Genomic DNA, 19,745 nt, shown 5'->3' with positions numbered 1-19,745 from the left:
GATATTAACACATCTCTAATCTGTTTTATAGCCATATCTAAACTGTTTTATAGCCATATCAATGCTTTCCCCCCAAGTTTAAATGAAATACAAGCTCTCATGAGGCTGTCAATGCTGTCACCAAGACAAGATTTTGTATAATAGATTCTGTAAGGTGCAATTATGTAGCATAGATTTTAGGATTCTGGATTGGTAATAAACACAGGGAAAAGAGGTTTTAGAGGGGTTTAGGCCATTTCCAGTCTGGTTTCCAGTCATTTCGAGCCTGGTCTTTGCTGGTCAGGCTGGAAAATGACCAGCTAAATTCAGCTAAAACCAGCCTGGTTTAAACTGGACATAGCTGGTTTTGGCTAGACTCCCAGCCTGGCTAGACTGGTCAAGCTGGTTTTAGCTGGTCATTTCCCAACCTGACCAGCTAAAACCAGGCTGGAAATGGCTGGAAGCCAGCCTGGAAATGGCCCAAACCCCTCTAAACCAGGCTGGTCGACCAGCTAAAACCAGTCAACCAGCCTAGGCTGGTTTAAGCTAGATTTTTCTACAGGGGAGGCACAATTATCTAAAGAATAGGCACTAGTATCTAATACAGTTAAAAGAAAAGATACTAGTATCTAAAAATAATCACTAGTAACATAATAATATACTAGTACGCGTTATAGGTTAAATATTAAAACGGCTTGCCATACGTGGTATTTCCACATGATATGTGGTGTCAGAAGATTGAAGATAGGCTAATGTATAGTCTATACTTTATAGTTTAGATAGGTATATATAGAATGTATAGATATATTCGATACATATAAAGCCTATAAAACGCTACACTGTATATTATTCTCTTTTGACAGTTTTGACAGCGCTTAATCCCTAAGTTCTCTAAACATCGCGAGAAGTTATGAGACAGTAGAGTGACGTCAGAACGCACAGAATCCAAGATGTCGCTTACAAGGTAAGACGCAGAGAAGCTGTTTTTAAGGTTTTATGCTTCGATTTATGTGTTGAAACTTAACTTAAAAGCGTACGTGTGTTTTTATGTGTGTACATTTACAGTTTGTGAAAAATCTGTGTTAGTTATTACCCGAGTTGTGTTATATGAGACGATGAGGCCTGCTGTTTTGTGGTCTTTGTATTATAGTGAATGCTAAGCTAAAGCTACAGCCACAGCAAAAGCAAAATAATAACATATTTAAAAGATAAATGAACTTTGAATATCTCATTATTATGTTTTTATTCATTATAATTGCTTATATAAAAGCTATTTATAACTTTAAAAATATATATTTATTCCTGGATGTAATGTGTAACGTTAGGCTAACGTTATTTATCATCGTCGTAGCAATATAATTTATCAGTGTACATATACACTATTCTAACACAATCTCATAGCACTGTTCACCCCTAAGAGACGGCTGTGTTTGTGGCTCTTAATGCTTCACGTTAGGTAACTTAGTTTTTTTTGTTTTTGTTTTGACGTAACGTTACAAATGAGGCCATTCGAATAGTCTATTAATGCAATAGTAATGTTTTCACGTGAGATCGAGCCACTGTTTCAACATCAATCACCCACGTTCCATTGCATATAGGTTGACATTTGCATCTACATTGCTGTAAAGTTGGTTTTATATACGCACATCCTGTTTTGTGTCAACTTATGACATGCTCCCTATATTGTTTATCATGGTACTTTGAATATTCCGTCTTAAATCATATACAAGTATGACTCGAAAGCAACATTAGCACAATTTATTTTGATTGTGCAATGGTATACCTTGATAGTCCGTGATTGCTTGGCTTATACGGTTTCTTATGTAGAGTTTGCAAAGAATACTTTTCTAAAATTGTATTATTAAGGAGAAAGTCTGAATGTGTGAATATAAAACAAACCTTACCTCAATTGTTAGCTGATGGTTTAATAATATGTCATCCTGGCTAGGGCTGGGCCATTAGACAAAAATCAAACTTCATCATAAGTCGTCATTTTCTTTACTTTATTCATAACGTCATGATGAATGTATAAATATAAACTAAAAATTGCCCAGTGGTTTAGTGTACAGTGCTCATGGTGTCCCGAGTTCGAGGCTTGTGGACCTTTCCTGAACTTCTCTCTCACTTATCTTCCTGTCATTCTGATTTACTGTTTAATAAAGGCAAAACATTTCAAAAATACATCTCAAATAATAAAATTGAAATATTTTTAGATGTTTTTTTTTAAAGATTGCAACTTTCACACAGTGCTGTTATTCATGTTTTTGTCCACATCCTCATAATGTAGTGTAATATTAAAATAAAAAAAAACATAAAATCATTAAAATTCTGAAAAAGTATTACTGTTAATAATGTATTTTGTGACACCACATAGGATAGACTTTTAAAAGAAATTATTAGATTGCACATCCCTTAATCTGACTTGGCTCTTTTCCCCATTCTCTTTTAGTTTTCTTCCTGCGCCCACCCAACTGTCCCAGGACCAGCTGGAGGCAGAGGAGAGGTCTCAGGCATACAGATCCCAGTCCACTGCTTTGGTCTCCACCCGCAGAGACCCTCCTCCTTACGGCTTCAGAAAGTCATGGGTACCCCGGGCTCTAGAGGTACTAACAATTATACATTACGTGCTGATAGCTGTCATATATCTTGCTGCATTATGGGCTTGTTCCAATACCCGCATTTGTAAATAGTCAAGTGATAAGACCACATGACATATCCAGTGTATTTAGAAAGTGTGGTTGCAAGTGGGCCTGATCAGGGCTGCATGATTAATCGAAAAAAAGATCATGATCTCGATTCGACCCTACACACGATCTTAATTCAGGTTTTCTACGATTCAGCCAATTCAAGGTCAGGACAGAAGCGTAAAGGCAGTCGCACAAGCCTTCACAGCAATATTGACACCTTCAAACGGTGTTAAAAGTGTCACATACTGTATTTATAAGGTATAATTCTCCCAGAAATGTCATTACTGTCGAAATGTAATGATGTAATGACCGCAACCTGTTTGTTTACTACCGAGAACACGCACGTGTACAAAAATGACTCCTACTTTAGTGAACAGAACCTGCATAGGCTGTGAAAAACATGTAATAAAGTTGTAAATAACGTTCAGTTTGTTGCACAGAACGATCTTTTGAGAGTCGTGCTAAAAGAAAGATTTGCATGTGTGTATTGTTTTCTCAGAGTGACTGCAGGCATTAGCCGCACTCGGAAGTGAAAGTAAAGTCGGCTTGCAAATCATTTATATAATCATAATGCGTTTTACAGTTCTGATTACAACAAACATTTGATATGTTTTTTTTCTTTCATAGTGAACACAAAGTGTTGTGCATGAAAATGAATGTTTGCTATGTCAGGATAACTAGCCTATATAATGATAAATATAATGCAAGAAGGAATCTAATAATGACAAATGTCTCATTTTACCAGTAAAAATGTTCTAATGATGTTGTAAATGACAAATGGCAAGCACTTGTCTCAAACATAATAATTCAACTTTAGAATTATGAATAGTTGTATTCTGATGTCATAATTTTACTGTGAATTAACAAACGGTAATAATAAGTGTTATGATATTTCTTTTGGCTTGTCAATTCGCGGTCGTGACCCCTGATAAATAAGAGACTACACTGAAGGAAAATAAATAAATAAATAAATAAATGAATGAATGATATTTCTTTTAAAGGACTTTGGAGATGGAGGAGCTTTTCCAGAGATCCATGTTGCCCAGTATCCTCTGGAAATGGGTAGGAAGAAAAGGACGTCCAATGCTCTGGCAGTGCAGGTGGATGCAGAGGGCAAGATCAAATATGATGCTATTGCTAGACAAGGCCAAAGCAAAGACAAGGTACCTGATCCTCTTGTGTTATTTCATATTTTATTCATATATTCAGTGGCTCTTACCTAAGGATATGATTTGTTTTCATAATTTTTTTGTTTTTTTGAATAGGTCATATTTAGTAAATACACAGACATGCTTCCTAAGGAAGTGCTAAACCAAGATGATCCAGAGCTGCAGAAACCAGATGAGGAGGCAGTGAGAGAGGTAAGATTACAATTCAGTAGCAGTTTCCGATAGATCTCACAATTTTGTTTCAGTTTCACAATCATGCTTAAGACTGCTATAATGTACCCTTTTGTTTGAAAATTAAATACTATAATACATTTTTTACACAAATGTAATGTCATTTTGAAATTATGTAAATGTTTCCATTTTTCCTAAGTTACTGAAGTGAACTTTGAATAATAAGAAAGCTTAACAATTTTCTATCAGTGTTGTCTAATATCAGGGTGTGTGCAGGGTTTTAAAAGTCTTAATGTCTTTAAAAGCAGAAATTTAGCCCTTAAAAGTCTTCAATTCACTAAAATATAGTGGCATAGGTCTTAAATCATTTCAAGCCGCTCTTAATTTTCCTGTGTCCAAGTAAAGCTACCCTATCGGAGTGACACCCAATAATCCATCTTAGAACTGTTGTGTTTATATTTATACAATTTATACAATTCACAACAGCTTCTAGACATTTTTACAGCAAATTCTCCAAATTACATTTCCTAATCAGGGAATGAAAACTAATGCAACGCATCCCTTAACATGATCTTCCATTAATATAAAAACTATTTACAGAAGTAACCAGGCTATTAGAAAAAGTCCCTATAAGGCTCACTCATATTGGCCTTGAAAGGGTCTTAAAAAGTCCTAAATTACACTTAAAGAAATCTGCAGAAACCCTAGATATACATGCACTGGCTTGAAATCCTTAACTTGCATTACTCTTTTGTACTGTGGTGTTAGAACAGCATTAATAATGGAAATATTTATGTTTTAATCAAGCAATCCTCATGAAATTAAATGGTCATTACGCAGAACCAGCATGAATTAACTTTTCTTTTTACCCCTGATGTAGCTTACAGAAAAGACCAGATTAGCTCTGGAGAAACAGGTTTCACAGAAAATCGCGGCAGCCATGCCTGTGCGTGCTGCAGATAAACAGGCCCCCGCGCAATACATTCGGTAAGAGTGACTTGTGAATGATGTGAAATTGTCGAATTTAAATAAATGTTCTGGTTTTAGTACAAGTTAGGCTGTTTTATCAGTATGATGTTCATTTACTTTAAAAAAAATATACTATATATAAACGTCTTTCTTGTTCTCAAAAAGTAAAGCTTATCAACTAGTGTAAAAAAGCTGTGATTAAAAGCTGAAGGTTTTGTTAAAGCAAACGCATGAATAATTCTGTAAAACTTTTGTACTGTTAAAACAGTTTATTGTTTGAGCGTTGAAATTGTCAGATTCCTTTATGAGGTTGGAATAGTTGACCCCTTATGTTTTTTTAAATTAATTTAGCTATAAAAAGACTGAAGAGACAATTATTTTCTCTGGTAATGGAGATTATGGCGCATATACTGTTGATGGAGGAAATATGAAGGAGGGAGTGTATTTTCTCGATACAGTGCATCCGGAAAGTATTCATAGTGCTTCACATTTTCCTATTTTTTTTCCACATATTACAGCCTTATTCCAAAATGAATTAAATTAATTTATTTCCACACAATTTCTTTAATTTCTAAATTCTACACACAATACCCTATAATGACAATGTGAAAAAGTTTTTTTTTTTTTTTTATTGTTGCAAATTTATTAAAAAATAAAACGCCTGAAAAACCACCTACAGAAGTATACACAGCCTTTAGGCTGATTTATACTTCTGCGTCAAACGCCGGCGTATCCTACGACGTTGACGCATAGCCCTTCACTGTGGCCATCGGCGTCACTGACGTGCACCTCTCAAAAAATGTAACTACACGCCACAACAACACGTAGCGCAAGCTCTGTGATTGGTCGGCTTGGTAGCGCTGACGAGTCTGGGCGGGACCGAGAGCCGTGTGAACGGCACTAGCCCAATGGAGCGATTGTTTACAAGTGTGGAGTCCCGTGAAGGAGCTCCGGATGGAAAGTTTTATTTTGTGTTTACCTCATAGTTAAAGTTGTTACACGTCCGCCGGTTCCTGCCTCAAAATGAGCGAGTTTGAGGCGCTGGTACATCCAGGAAGTGTTCAGGAAAAGCAAAACAGCAGCGAAGAAACTCGACACAGGAACACTTACACCTCACTGCCAACTAGCGTTTCGGAAGTGTTAATGCAGACCAACAGTGACAGCGTGCAGAAGTATAAATGCACAGCTATGGGCGTTGCATGCGCCAATGGTTTCGCCGGCCACTTGACGCAGAAGTATAAACCAGGCTTTTGCGGTGAAGCTCTAAATTTAGCTCCACTGATTATTCTTGAGATCTTTCAGCAGCTTAATTGGAGTTCACCTGTGGTAAATTCAGTTGATTAAACATGATTTGAAAAGGCATACACCTGTTTATATAAGGTCCCAGGGTTGACCGTGCATGTCAAAGCACAAACCAAGCATGAAGACAAAGGAATTGTCTGTAGACCTCTGAGACAGGATTGTCTTTAGCCACATGGCTGGGAAGGGTTACAGAAAAATTTCTGCTGCTCTGAATACTCCAATGAGCACAGTGACCTCCGTCATCCGTAAGTGGAAGGAGATTGAAACTACCAGGACTCTTCTTAGAGCTGGCCGGCTATCTTGAGGCAGAAGGGCCTTAGTCAGGGATGTGATCATTAACCCGATGGTCACTCTGTCTGAGCTCCAGTGATCTTCTGTGGAGAGAGGAGAACCTTACAGAAAGACAACCATCTGTGCAGCAATCCACAAGTCAGCCCTGTATGGTAGAGTGGCCAGACGGAAGCCACTCACCATCTGGAATTTGCCTAAAGGCATCTAAAGGACTCTCAGACCATAAGAAACAAAATTCTCTGCTCTGATGAGGCTAAAATTGAACTCTTTGGAGTGAATGCCAGGCATTACGTTTGGAGAAAACCAGGCACCGCTCATCACCAGGCTAATACCATCATTACAATGAAGCATGGTGGTGGCAGCATCATGCTGTAGGGATGTTTTTCAGCAGAAGGAACTGGAAGATTAGTCAGGATAGAGGGAAAGATGAAGGCAGCAATGTACAGAGACATCCTGCATGAAAACCTGCTTCAGAGTGGTTTTGACCACAGACTGGGGCGACGGTTTGTCTTCCAGCAGGATGTTGACCCAAAGCACACCGCCAAAATAAATAGTGACTTCACAAAACTTGGTGAACGTCTTTGAGTGACCCAGCCAGAGGCCAGACCTAAATCCTATTGATCATCTCTGGAGAGATCTGAAAATGGCTGTACACCGTCACTTCTCATCCAACCTGATAGAGCTTGAGAGGTACTGCAAAGAGGAATGGGCACAAATTCCCAAAGACAGGTGTGCCAAGCTTGTGGCATCATATTCAAAAAGACTTGAGACTATAATTGTTGCCAAAGGTGCATCAACAAAGCATTGAGCAAAGGCTGTTAATACTGATGTGCATGTGATTTTTTAGTTTTTTTTATTTTTTATTTCAAATAAATTTCCAACAATTTCAAAAACTCTTTTTTCACATTGTCATTATGGAGTACTGTCTGTAGAATTTTGAGGAAATAAATTAATTAATCCATTTTGGAATAAGGCTGTAACATAAAAATTTTGGAAAAAGTGAAGCGCTATGAATACTTTCCGTATGCACTGTAGATGTCTTTGCGCTCCAAGATGTTAACAAATCTGTATTTCAGTTGTTTGAGTTCCAAAAATGTTTTGTCAAAACAAATTGTTTTAATATTTCTTAAAGGTACACACCCTCTCAGCAAGGTCTCGCATTTAACTCTGGAGCAAAACAGAGGGTCATCCGTATGGTGGAAATGCAGAAAGATCCAATGGAACCCCCTCGATTCAAGTATGTTGTTTTCATCCACAATTTTAAGTAAGTTTGATCTATAAGGGAAACTCTCAAGAAACTCTGTGTTTTTTTTGTGTGTGTGTTTTCCTACAGAATCAATAAGAAAATTCCTCGTGGACCTCCTTCCCCTCCTGCTCCAGTCATGCACTCTCCAAGCAGAAAGGTGGGAGTTTTGCTTCCTCCAAATATCGATCCCAAACATCGACAGTCATCAGCTTTGTTTACACTCCGAATTCATACAAGCCTGTCTTGAAGTATTTCTGAGAATATCCCAACAGACCTCAAAACATCATTGTTTTTCTTTTTTGTGTGTGTTTTTTTAGATGACAGTGAAAGAACAGCAGGAATGGAAGATTCCTCCTTGTATTTCCAACTGGAAGAACGCAAAGGTATCGGCGAACCTTCATTAATTTTTCAGCTGTCTGTTGTCGGTTCGAAATATTGACCATGAAAACAACCCACATTGCTTTCTCACATCTCTCGTTTGTTACTTCTCAGGGTTACACCATTCCTCTAGACAAGCGTTTGGCGGCTGACGGACGAGGCCTCCAGACCGTCCACATCAATGAAAACTTTGCCAAACTGGCAGAGGCTTTGTACATAGCAGACAGAAAGGTACGCTTCTTGTTTACGCATCCCTTAACACTTTGACAGACATTGCTAAGTTTACTAACTTTTACAAGTAGAAAAGTATTCTAAAAGACTGAAGAATGTCTGAACCACTGATCTGTCTCAAGATGTAGTCTGTGAAAGTATTTTGCGTCTTTTTAATAAATTTGGAAAGCAATTTATGGTCTGGAATGCAGACTTTTTATAATGCAAACCGTTCCTAATTAAACAATCTTTGTAGAGCTTCACAGGGTTTTACTTTCACCTGATGTATGCACAAGGCTGAGTTTGGTAATGTTGGTTATGTGATTTTTGAATAGGCCAGAGAGGCTGTGGAGATGAGAGCTCAAGTGGAAAAGAAGATGGCCCAGAAGGAAAAAGAAAAGAAAGAGGAGAAGCTGAGAGAGCTGGCTAAGATGGCCAGAGACAGGAGAGCTGGTATCAAACCCCACGGTGATAAAGGTACCCAAAGACTCATTTAATGTCAAGTCCATGCTAACATAGTGGCTAGGTTTTAAAAAGTGAATTGGGAATGTCTTTTAAGTATTATTCAGAAACAGTTCGAGATCACACAGGTGTCATCATTTAAACCTTAAGGTTGCAAGTTTTAATATTGTAAAATGACATTCAAATTGTTAAATAAATATTTTCAGTTTTCAATTTTACCTTTTACACTACAAACAGCATTTTCTGAAAGTGGTATTTATTCATGATAGTCAATGTTTAAATTGCCAGCTACATTTTTATTAATCATTTACGCTTAAAGGTGCTGTATGAAAGTTTTTGACTCTTCTAAAGCATAAAACTACCATAATACGTTTGCAGATATCTAAAAAAAAATGTGCTTTCCGTGCTGGAATGGCCGTCTTGGTTTTGGTTCTTTTAGCCCGTCCAATAAAAGTTTAGTCAATTATATTTTTGCACCCTGGGTTGACATGGTAAAAAACGGCATATTTTATAAATTAAGTCAGGAAGGCTCTCGAAGTATGCATTCCTGACTGAAATGCGACCTCCGGTGAGCTGTAACAGACTCCACATAAGAGTTCCACATAAGGTTATAATTAGCAAATAATATAAATATTACGAATGTAAACATTAGTTGAACAGGTTACATTGCAACCCTATATCCTATATAATACCCTATATAACATGCTACGTGACAAAATTTGCAGTTATAAGCAATTTGGCTGTTTGCACCAGACGAAACGCAACAGAAATTAAAACACAACCATTCAGGAGCACAGAATAGCGCACTTACTGTACTCCAACCAAATGGTAAGGTTTAAAATCTAATTAACACATGCTAAACCTCTGATATTAAATGTTTGTGCTGTATCACTGATATTGATGTTATCCGCGCGCAAAAGTATAAATGCACGGCTGCGCGCAAGGCTTGTGCCGTGGGTCACAACGATCACTCAACACCAGGCCCGGATTAAGAATTCAGAGGTCCCTGGGCACAATGTCTTGTAGTCCCCCTACCTAGCCGCACCCCTGTAGTTGAATAAAAAATTAAGATCAATATTTTAAATAAATGATGTACAGTACATATATTTCTAGTCTACAAAGATTTTACTTATTTTTAAAGCAGAATAAAAAAAAATACTCCATAATACACAAACTTATTAATCATTCCTACTTGCCTTCCTCGAGATGAGGAGTAGGCAAAATCGGATATGTAGTGGGGAAAAAAGAAGAGTTTATTAGATGCTGGATTCGAAGGATTCGGTTCAGGATCGATCACGTCAAAACATGTTGCCATGCGCTTTACGAGCTACGCCACTGACGCTGCTATCTATTGTGCTCTTTAGTGATGTTGTCTCTGTCAATCAAACGGTGATGGATGTGAATCGCTTAATGCCTATTTGTTAATCCGGCCCTGTTCAACACAGAAGTATAAACAAGTATTTAGGTCCAAATGTACACACCCACTACACATGAAGTTGATTGGAATTACAGTTCTGGACGTAAAAAAAAAACCCAGACCTTGCCTTTATTAAAGAGAAAAAATGTTTACCCCACCTTCTGAAGCTTCGAATATTTGATATTCATTATTACCAAAGCTACTAAGCTGAAAATAATAGTATTTAGACAAGTACTTGAATCCTTTACAGTTTTGGCAAATGTTGATCTTAAAAAAACTGTTAAAAATTTTTGTATGTTATTTATTGTGGTTAATGGGTTTTTGTTGTTTTGTTTTGTAAATAAGTTTTATATTGTAAGTTTTATCTGTTTTTGCCATGAAATAGTCATTGAAGCTGAGATCGACCTTGGTTTTAAACTGATCCTTGTGCTAGACCTTCATAATGCTGTCACATCACCATTTATGTGTCTGGTTTTGTCTCAGGTGGTGAAGACTCCGAAGTCAGGGAGCGTGATGAGATTCGTCACGATAGGAGGAAAGATAGGCAGCATGACAGGAACATCTCCAGAGCCGCCCCCGATAAGAGGTGCATGCATTTTTTATACTCTTGCCTTAAAACATTTATGGGTCGGTCCAACTGGTGCACACATTTCGTTTTAACTTGCATGACTCTGCATTATTTTCTGTCCTCTGATCTCACACAAGTCCCAAAGGTGTCCGTTTTTACATCAGGCACCTTTTAGTGAAATAAACTGACACGTTCTGTATTCAAACCGAGCTTTTCATTCAGTTGTTTAAAGCGGTTTTATCTGTAGTTGTAAGCGCTTGAATTATTCACGCTTTTTCCTCAAAAGATGTTCGTGTGAGAATACCCTGAACACTCAGTTTGAGACGTGTGTAATGTAGCATGAATTGTCTGGCTGTCTGTATGAGGTGTTATTGTGGTGTTGGCTAATGTCAGTGTGGTTTTTGCTCTGTCCAGGTCGAAGCTTCAGAGGGACCAAGACAGGGACATCAGTGAGCTCATTGCTCTCGGCCAGCCGAACCCGCGCACCTCTAGTGAGGCTCAGTATGACCAGAGACTCTTCAATCAGAGCAAGGTAATCAAACCTCAAGCTTTGCTAATCTTGGATTGGTTACTTAACTGATTTTAGGTAACTAAAGAGATATTTTGGTTAGAGTAGAAACTTTTTGAGCTCAAACTAGATCTGGGCAATATATCGAAATTAAAATATAATTATAAGTAAACATAACCTGACTTTTGTCTTATAGTTGCAGGATAACCTTTTAGATTTAATTCCATTCATTGATTCAACATGACTAATTAGCTTATAACAGTATCAAAGGAAATAGGTTGGGTTTTTTGTAATCCAATATGCTTATTTGGTCTTATCAACTCGTTGCTTGCCTTGTGTTGTTGATGTAAGATTGTATTCAGTTTGATCTGCATATTTGTAATGAATATAACAAGCGCTCGTGATGGCTATTAACACGCGCGCACACACATAGTGAGCCAAGTTTTGCTACTGATTTAGTCCGTACTCACACTAGGTACAGTTGTCTCGAACCGGGCCAAAGCACGCTTTTCGTGCAGTGAGGGGTTTGCGTCTTTAATAAACTACGGCAGTTTGCGTTCACTTAACAGTAAGAATGATTAATAAATGCATATGAAACAGTCCCTTAAAGTCACGTCTCGCTTTCAGTTTCGTGCTTTGGAGTGTTTGCACTCACACACAAGCGTACTTCGCCAAAGCCCAAGTAAACCGCGCTCAGGCCCACCTCTTCCAACCGGGCCAGGGCCGGCCAAATGAACCGTGCTTGAGCCCGATTCAGCGCACTTACACTTCTCAAACGATCGAGGAAACGGGCCTGGGCACGCTACGGATGGCATAGTGTGAGTGGCCCCTTAACTTCATACTCTTCACAGCAGCAGGGGAGAGGTGCGCCAGTCACTGAATCCAGCATAGGGGTTCTCAACCGTTCATCACATTCTGTCTTTTTATTATCCTCTGTGTTTGTCATAGTCGTCTGTGCTCAATGCTCAAGTTTTGTATCAAAATCTGGCTTTCTAATCTGACTCTGCTTCATACAGCTCCTTCAGTTAGTTTGAAACTCACAGCTGTTTATCATAAACCTTTCATCGATCATTTTCCCCGCAATTGACAGCAAGAACGAACATAGAAGCATTGACGAGCAGCACAAAAGTGTACAGAAGAATCTAAAACGCCAAATAGGACGAAAGCAATTCCTAAAGTAATGCTATCTGTATTTAGCTTTTCGCTTGTAAGGTGGCTCTGAACTGTCAAAACACCTCTTAAAACGCCTTTTCTGACATTGTATATTTGTACGTATGTACAATACTGTAACACGTTTAATTTAAGAACATTTGAGCTGGTTTCAGTTCTTATTTCTTTCATTTTCATTTTACTTAGGACATATTTATTGAACCTCTTTGTCAATTAAGTGCCATTTTGTTATCTAACCAATTGTTTTTATACATCAGTTAATTTGCTATGTGAAGAAAAGTAAATAAGTAATTTTCGGCATGCTATAAAATCATGAATATAGGTCTATATAATCACCTTGCAATTTTTAAATTATAGCTTTGAGTAGGCTGGTCAGCTCATAAAATCAGTTAAAACTTTTTTTTTATGAAGTTTTTAAATGAAAACAGTTGTTCGCTGTATAAAAGTATATTTTTAAAAATATATAAATATCGCCTATAGTATATTGGCTATCGGACTCCAAATTGTAAGAGTTATCGGTTATCAATATCGGCCAAAAATCCATATCGGTGCATCTCTAGTCATAAACTATAGTGAACATTCTGAAGTGGACTCAATCCATCCCACAGTGCATCACAATAACGAGTGTACAACCCATGTACACTCAACAACTAGAAGATACCCCTAATGCGCTGTGAGTTTGCAAATTGAATGATTTTGTGCATCTGAACACAAGATGGTATCTACAGTAGAATCATTTCAGTGTAAGTTTTAAAATAAAATATATTTAGTTACAGTAACGTTTGTATGCATCACCAAAATCAAAATACAGTTCCATTACTAATGGGCAGCTCGCTATATATTGAATAACCATCTCAGGGTCTGACCAAGAAGTGTAAAATCTAATCCGTCTGAGGATATAATCCAGCAAATCACAAAAAAAATGCCATTCGTTCTGGTCCACGGAGTGCTCTAATTCAGTGGTTCTCAAACTTTTTTCACCAAGTACCACCTTAGAAAAAAATTGTCTCTCCAAGTACCACCTTACGACGCTATTTTTTAACCAGTATTAAAAAATAGTGTCGTGGGCCTAATTAAGCAGCTACAGGTGTGCACAGTTTAAAAACGATGCAGATTAATTCCTATTATTAAGAATATGTATTATTGTCAGTCACTTTAAACATTTTAAATAGTCTGAACATTAACTGTGCTTGCAGGTAAAAAAAAAAAATAAACATTTTAGTTGAAATGTTTAAAGGTTCATAAAAAAATGGCGCTGTTCTTAAAAAGTAAAAAGAAAACATCTGCACTTAAATCTAAAGTATTCATAATAGCCTATTCATCAAAAGCTGGAAATGTTGCTTGGACCTCATAAATATGGGCTATATGTCATATTCATACACTTTTAGACAAATCTTGAAATGTTAAATGTACATATGACAGGGTTCATACAGGCACAGCCTAATGAAAATCAATTGCAGCACCTATTTTTTTTTTTTCAAGATTGACATGCTATGTATTGAAGACCTGAAATGTATTCTCAGCAACCCATAAAACATTGCATAGGAATAAATACAAATAAAAACCATTAATAATAATAATACTAAAAATATTTATTAATCATATATTAATAATATAATAAACCTGCACTTAATGATTGTGAAATCTTTTTTGTACTCAAGGAAAAATACTATTACAATGCTAAAATAACACAATTTTTTGTAAATAATACTAATATTAGATAAAAGTACAAAGTACTCTTGTAATAAGTACTAGTTGGTTACTTTTGAAAAAAAAATCAGATTTTCATTTTGAAATCACTTTTTTAAGTGTAAACCTGATTGAATGGTTTAATTGCTTAAATCTCAAAGCTACATGGATAGGAATTTGCACTAACAAAGGAAGTATGGTTGATTTTTCCTTTCATGACAATTAATCTTTTTTTCAATAGCACTGGCAAAACTACCAAATAAACTTTAAGGCCATAGAGACACTTTTTGCCCATTTTTTAAACAATATTTTCAAGCTTTGAAAGGTTTAATTAAAGTATATGGTAAAAATATTTAAATTTAGCCTTTTATTTACATATTTTACACTATTTTTCTTTACAATATGTCAAATTTGTTTCTTAAATAGCTGTACATCACATGTAGATTTTATTTTACACTTGATCTTAATCTAAAATACAAAAAAAATAAATACAAGTACACTTTCAGTAAAAAAATAAAACAAATGACTTCATTTTATTTGAGGTATTTGAAATATGACAACACTACATTTATCAACGCAGTGTTTTAAGAGCCTTATTGTTAATTTTGATAAATAAACAATAAGTAACAACGAATTGTTTTAACCTGTAATGCTTTAACACAGATCAGAATACAGCTAAATGTATAAATCACACAAATACCTCATCCAGAAACATTTCCAGCATATTTATTTTGTCGTAAAAAAATAAGTTCCACCTTTGCTAAAAGTAAGTTTCACTTCACAACACAGCCAAATAAGAAGACAATTTGCAATGTCATCGATCATGCATCAATCTAATTCTAAATACTTGATAACTTTGAATACTTTTGACTAAATTTAGTCAAGGAGCAAAGATAAATAATGTCTACTTTAATAGTGGAGATCGCGATTGTATTCAATCTGAGCACACACGTGATCATGAGAGGACTTGCAGTTCATTTGAAAAAAAGCCTATTTAAGAGCTCGCATATATGTTTTAGCGATTTGCGTACATGAATGCGCTCTCTCGTGTTAAAATAAAGCACTCGCCACATTTGCAGAAATGAGTAATTGAGCAATACCTCCATTCCCGCGCCGCCATTCAGAATGTATTTAGAGGAGTGACAGGTCAGAGGCGAGTCAACTGGCTGTCGGAGAGCGAAACGTGTATGTAGATAATCAAAAAGGCAGGAAATATGTCCGCGGTTTAATTACTCTGCTAGACATCTCTATAGTGAAAACATCCGAGAAGCATTATTCCAACAAAACTTTTGTTTTTAAGTTGTTTTTTCTGTCTCTGCAACACAGAAAGCCTTTGTCCCGCCCTTACGTTTCACGCGACTAGAAAAGGTGGACTGTGATTGGCTACGTTTCATGTCAGTCAAATCACCCTTCAGAATCAATTCTTAAACTTCGGAAACTGATTTTCAGCAGCTTATGTCACAAAGCACTAAAGTAAACACTCTAAGCACAGCGTTGTGATCATACGCTTCACAAAACAGCCAATGCTGATCACATCGATGTTATATTACGCATTAAAGGATTAAAAGTGTTAATTGTTTCTTTCATTATTTGGCGATTCCTCCGCGTACCACTAGGAGGAGGCCCGCGTACCACTAGTGGTACGCGTACCACAGTTTGAGAACCACTGCTCTAATTCATTCTCTCTTTTTCATTCACTCCTTCAAGTGGACTATATTAGTGGATTAATGGAGCGAGTAGTGAATGAATACATAGTGGTGATTTTGGATACAACATAGGACCCTGTGTAGCAAATTATGCTACATTGGAAAGCATATGCTTGAGATTTACTACTGATTATAGAACCGGCTTGTGCAGGAAAATGTGCATAAAAATACCCTGCCCAAAATCTTTATCTGTCTTCGTATCTTGACCTTTTTAGTTTTAAAGCCTGTTTTATATCTTTCAGTTAAATATTGGATGGCGTCAAATTCAGGTCTACATCAATCTCCACTGAATATTATGTTTTGACTTAAATATTTTGATGTCAATTAACATCTTAATGATTCAACTAAAGGATACGAAATTATAAATTGATTGTACTGACCTTTATTTTTGCCCAAATCTCAGCAAATTTAGAAAATATCATAATTAAAATATCTACTTTCAGCAATCGTGTATGACTGCATGATGTATGTTTCATAGCTGTGCTTCCAGTAGGTTTGAAACTCGTTGTTTGTGTTTTTCAGGGAATGGACAGCGGTTTTGCTGGGGGAGAGGATGAGATGTATAATGTGTACGATCAGCCCTTCAGAGGTGGCAGAGACATGGCACAGAATATTTACAGGCCCAGTAAGAATGTGGATAAAGACATGTATGGAGATGACCTGGACACACTCATGCAGAACAACAGGTACAGTGGCACTTTGACTTTAACTACAGACAAAACCAAAATAAAAATATTTTTTTAAAGGAACAATAAAGGAAACCTATTATGCAAAAAATACTTTTATAAGAGCATTAAACAGTTGTGTGGCAACATTCTGTTCATGTAACTAGTTTCTCATGGTAAAAATGTATATGATTTTTATATTTTATGATCACACTTCATAAAAACAGTCTGCAGAAACACTTTCACTAACATTCTCTCTTTGTATGTGTCATCAGAGTGGGAAAGCCTCACCCATTAGTGATGATCTCTCCCTCATTGGGATAGGATGTTAAAACTGCGTTTGAATCTACCACTATGCTGACACATAGTCATTTGTCAGACCCTTCGTTTTTTTTAATAATTTTTTTCTATTCATGTGCGCTGCGTATGCAAAAAAAGCTTTTCTTACTTAGATTTTTTTGTCTTGTTTTTAGTCCAAATATCTGAAAATTCCTAAATCAAGAAGAATTTTCTAAACAAGCAAAACATATTGTCTTGTTTTGAGAAATATTATGCCAATATTAAGTGAGTTTTTCCTTAAAACAAGCAAAATAATCTGCCAATGGGGTAAGCAAAATAATCTTACGTCAAAAGAAAAAACAAGATTATTTTGCTTACCCCATTGGCAGATTATTTTGCTTGTTTTAAGGAAAAACTCACTTATTATTGGCATATTATTTCTCAAAACAAGACGATATGTTTTGCTTGTCTAGAAAATGCTTCTTGATATAAGAAATTTTAGATATTTAGACTAGAGACAAGACAAAATCTAAGCAAGAAAAGCATTTTTTTATGTTCAAAGCATAGGTTGGGTTTTTTGAAATCCAATATGATTATTTGTTCTCATCAACTCGTTGCTCACCCTGTGTAGTTGATGTAAGATTGTATTCAGTTTGATCTGCATATTTATAATATGCAGATTATTTATATGTTTTGTGAGAAGTGCTTCTCATATGATCTGTGAACGACCTGTACGGCTTTACTGTAGACATTAATTCGAGTGAGAATGACGTTGACTTAAACTTTCTGTCGTAAGCCCACCAAAAGGGGACCCTTGGTAGTAGATATGCAAGCCTGACAAAGGTGAACCGTACCTATCGGAACCGTAACGTACTGTACCAGTCGGTGAAAATGAGCCTTTAGGATCAAACCCTCAAAGGGGCAGTTTCTAAGATATATAAAAGTTATTTGTTGGGTATTTTGAGCTGGAACCTCACACACATTCTAGGGAAATCATAGACTTATTGGACATCTTGTGAAAAGTAATAAATGATAGGTACTCTTTAACATGTTTATGCTCTTTTGAATGTTTTTTTGCATATGGGTAGTATCGTAAAAGATTGGTGTTTGGTTAATTTATGTATTTCTCTCTCTATTCAGGTTTGTTCCCGACCGAGACTTCTCAGGTGCTGACCATGGCCCCCGCCGGGATGGTCCTGTACAGTTTGAGGAGGATCCTTTCGGTCTGGACAAGTTCTTGGAGGAAGCCAAGCAGCACGGAGGCTCCAAAAGAGCGTCCACTAGTGGGCGCTCCAAGGACTATGACCATGAGAAGAAACGCAGGAAGGAGTGAGACACTTTCTCTGTCAAACTTCAGGCTTAAATCCTTCTTCCCATACTTTTTTTTTTGTAACTGAATAGTAAGTGGTATAATACTAGCAATATGGTGTATCATGCATATTGTTTTTAGTCATTCTCTGTCATTAAATGTTTTTTTTTTCAGTCCATGTTTTCTGCAAGTTACTGTTGCATTGTAAAAGCCACCCTAATAAATTCCTTATGGAGGATTACATTGAATGTGAATGATTGTTTATGGCGGCTGGGAAATTAGCTGAATCGTAAGAGTGCTCCGTCTGCTTTGGTGCAAGGTGAAATGAATTTTGAATGCCTCCCTCCGTTAGTCTTATAAATCCGGTCAACAGCAGTTTCATTTGCTGACTCTGCTATTTATACCCTACTGCAAATTAAGCCTTTCATCAAGCGTGTGCTTTCTTTGAATTTGTTTTAAAGGGGGAAAGATTAGTGTTTAGTTTTGCATTCTATGCAGTAACGAACCAGCAAGTTGGACCTCTATTAATAAACGGATACTATTTTTTTAACACTGTTAATCAGAAATGGTTCCTTAATTTGTTTAATATATTCATTTTCTTTTTGGCTGAGTCCCCTTTATTAATCTGGGGTCGCCACAGCGGAATGAACAGCCAACTTATCCAGCAGGGGCGGACTGGCCATCTGGCAATTCTGGCAAATGAAAATCCAAATCAGTAAAATCAGTTATTAGAGCTGAGTTCTTAAAACATATATATATATATATATATATATATATATATATATATATATATATATATATATATATATATATATATATATATATATATATTTATACAGTTGAAGTCAGAATTATTAGACCGCTTATTTATTTTTTCCTCAATTTCTGTTTAACGGAGAGAAACATTTTTCAGCACATTTCTAAACAATAGTTTTAAGAACTCATCTCAAATAACTGATTGTTTTTATCTTTACCATGATGACAGTAAATAATATTTTACTAGATATTTTTCAAGACACTTCTATACAGCTTAAAGTGACATTTAAAGGCTTAACTAGGTTAATTAGGTTAACTAGGCAGGTTAGAGTAATTAGGCAAGTTATTGTATAACAGTGGTTTGTTTTGTAGATTATCGAGGAAAAATATAGCTTAAAGGGGCTAATAATTTTTTCCATAAAATAGTGTTTAAAAAATTAATAACTACTTTTATTCTAGCCGAAATAAAACAAAAGGCTTTCACCAGAAGAAAAAATATTATCAGACATACTGTGAAAATTTCCTTGCTCTGTTAAACATCCTTTGGAAAATATTTAAAAAAGTAGAAAAAAAAATTGAAGGGGGCTAATTATTCTGACTTCAACTGTATATATATTAGGGATCCCACGGTTCTCAATATAATATTGAACCGTTTGGTACGACCTCCATGGTTCAATATGTGCTTGTAAATTGCGGTTTTCTCGGTTTTACATTTAATAATTTGAGTGCGTTTTATATCTCCCCGAACTGACTGTGTGTGCCTGTAAGTCCATGATCTGAGATGAGGAAACTCCTCCTCGCGAGTAAATATCCA

General features: G+C 36.3%; 1 protein-coding gene across 2 annotated transcripts; it reads left to right on the top strand.

Moving 5' to 3' along the window:
- Nucleotides 1-917: 917 nt before the first annotated feature.
- snw1 (SNW domain containing 1) lies at nucleotides 918-18,266 on the top strand. 2 transcript variants are annotated; one of them, NM_001002864.1, is given in 14 exon segments: nucleotides 918-943; nucleotides 2,429-2,582; nucleotides 3,668-3,829; nucleotides 3,932-4,027; nucleotides 4,887-4,993; nucleotides 7,701-7,805; nucleotides 7,902-7,971; nucleotides 8,132-8,197; nucleotides 8,307-8,423; nucleotides 8,738-8,879; nucleotides 10,765-10,867; nucleotides 11,264-11,381; nucleotides 16,445-16,608; nucleotides 18,007-18,266. In NM_001002864.1, coding segments are annotated over 14 exon segments (1,611 nt in total). In that variant the 5' UTR covers nucleotides 918-929; the 3' UTR covers nucleotides 18,200-18,266.
- The last annotated feature ends 1,479 nt before the right edge of the window (nucleotides 18,267-19,745 follow it).

Source organism: Danio rerio, chromosome 20 (assembly GCF_052040795.2).
Source record: "Danio rerio strain M-AB ecotype USA chromosome 20, GRCz13ab, whole genome shotgun sequence".
Classification (NCBI taxonomy): domain Eukaryota; kingdom Metazoa; phylum Chordata; class Actinopteri; order Cypriniformes; family Danionidae; genus Danio; species Danio rerio.
The sequence above is the reverse complement of the archived record's forward strand: the minus strand, read 5'-3'. Positions and strand labels throughout refer to the sequence as shown.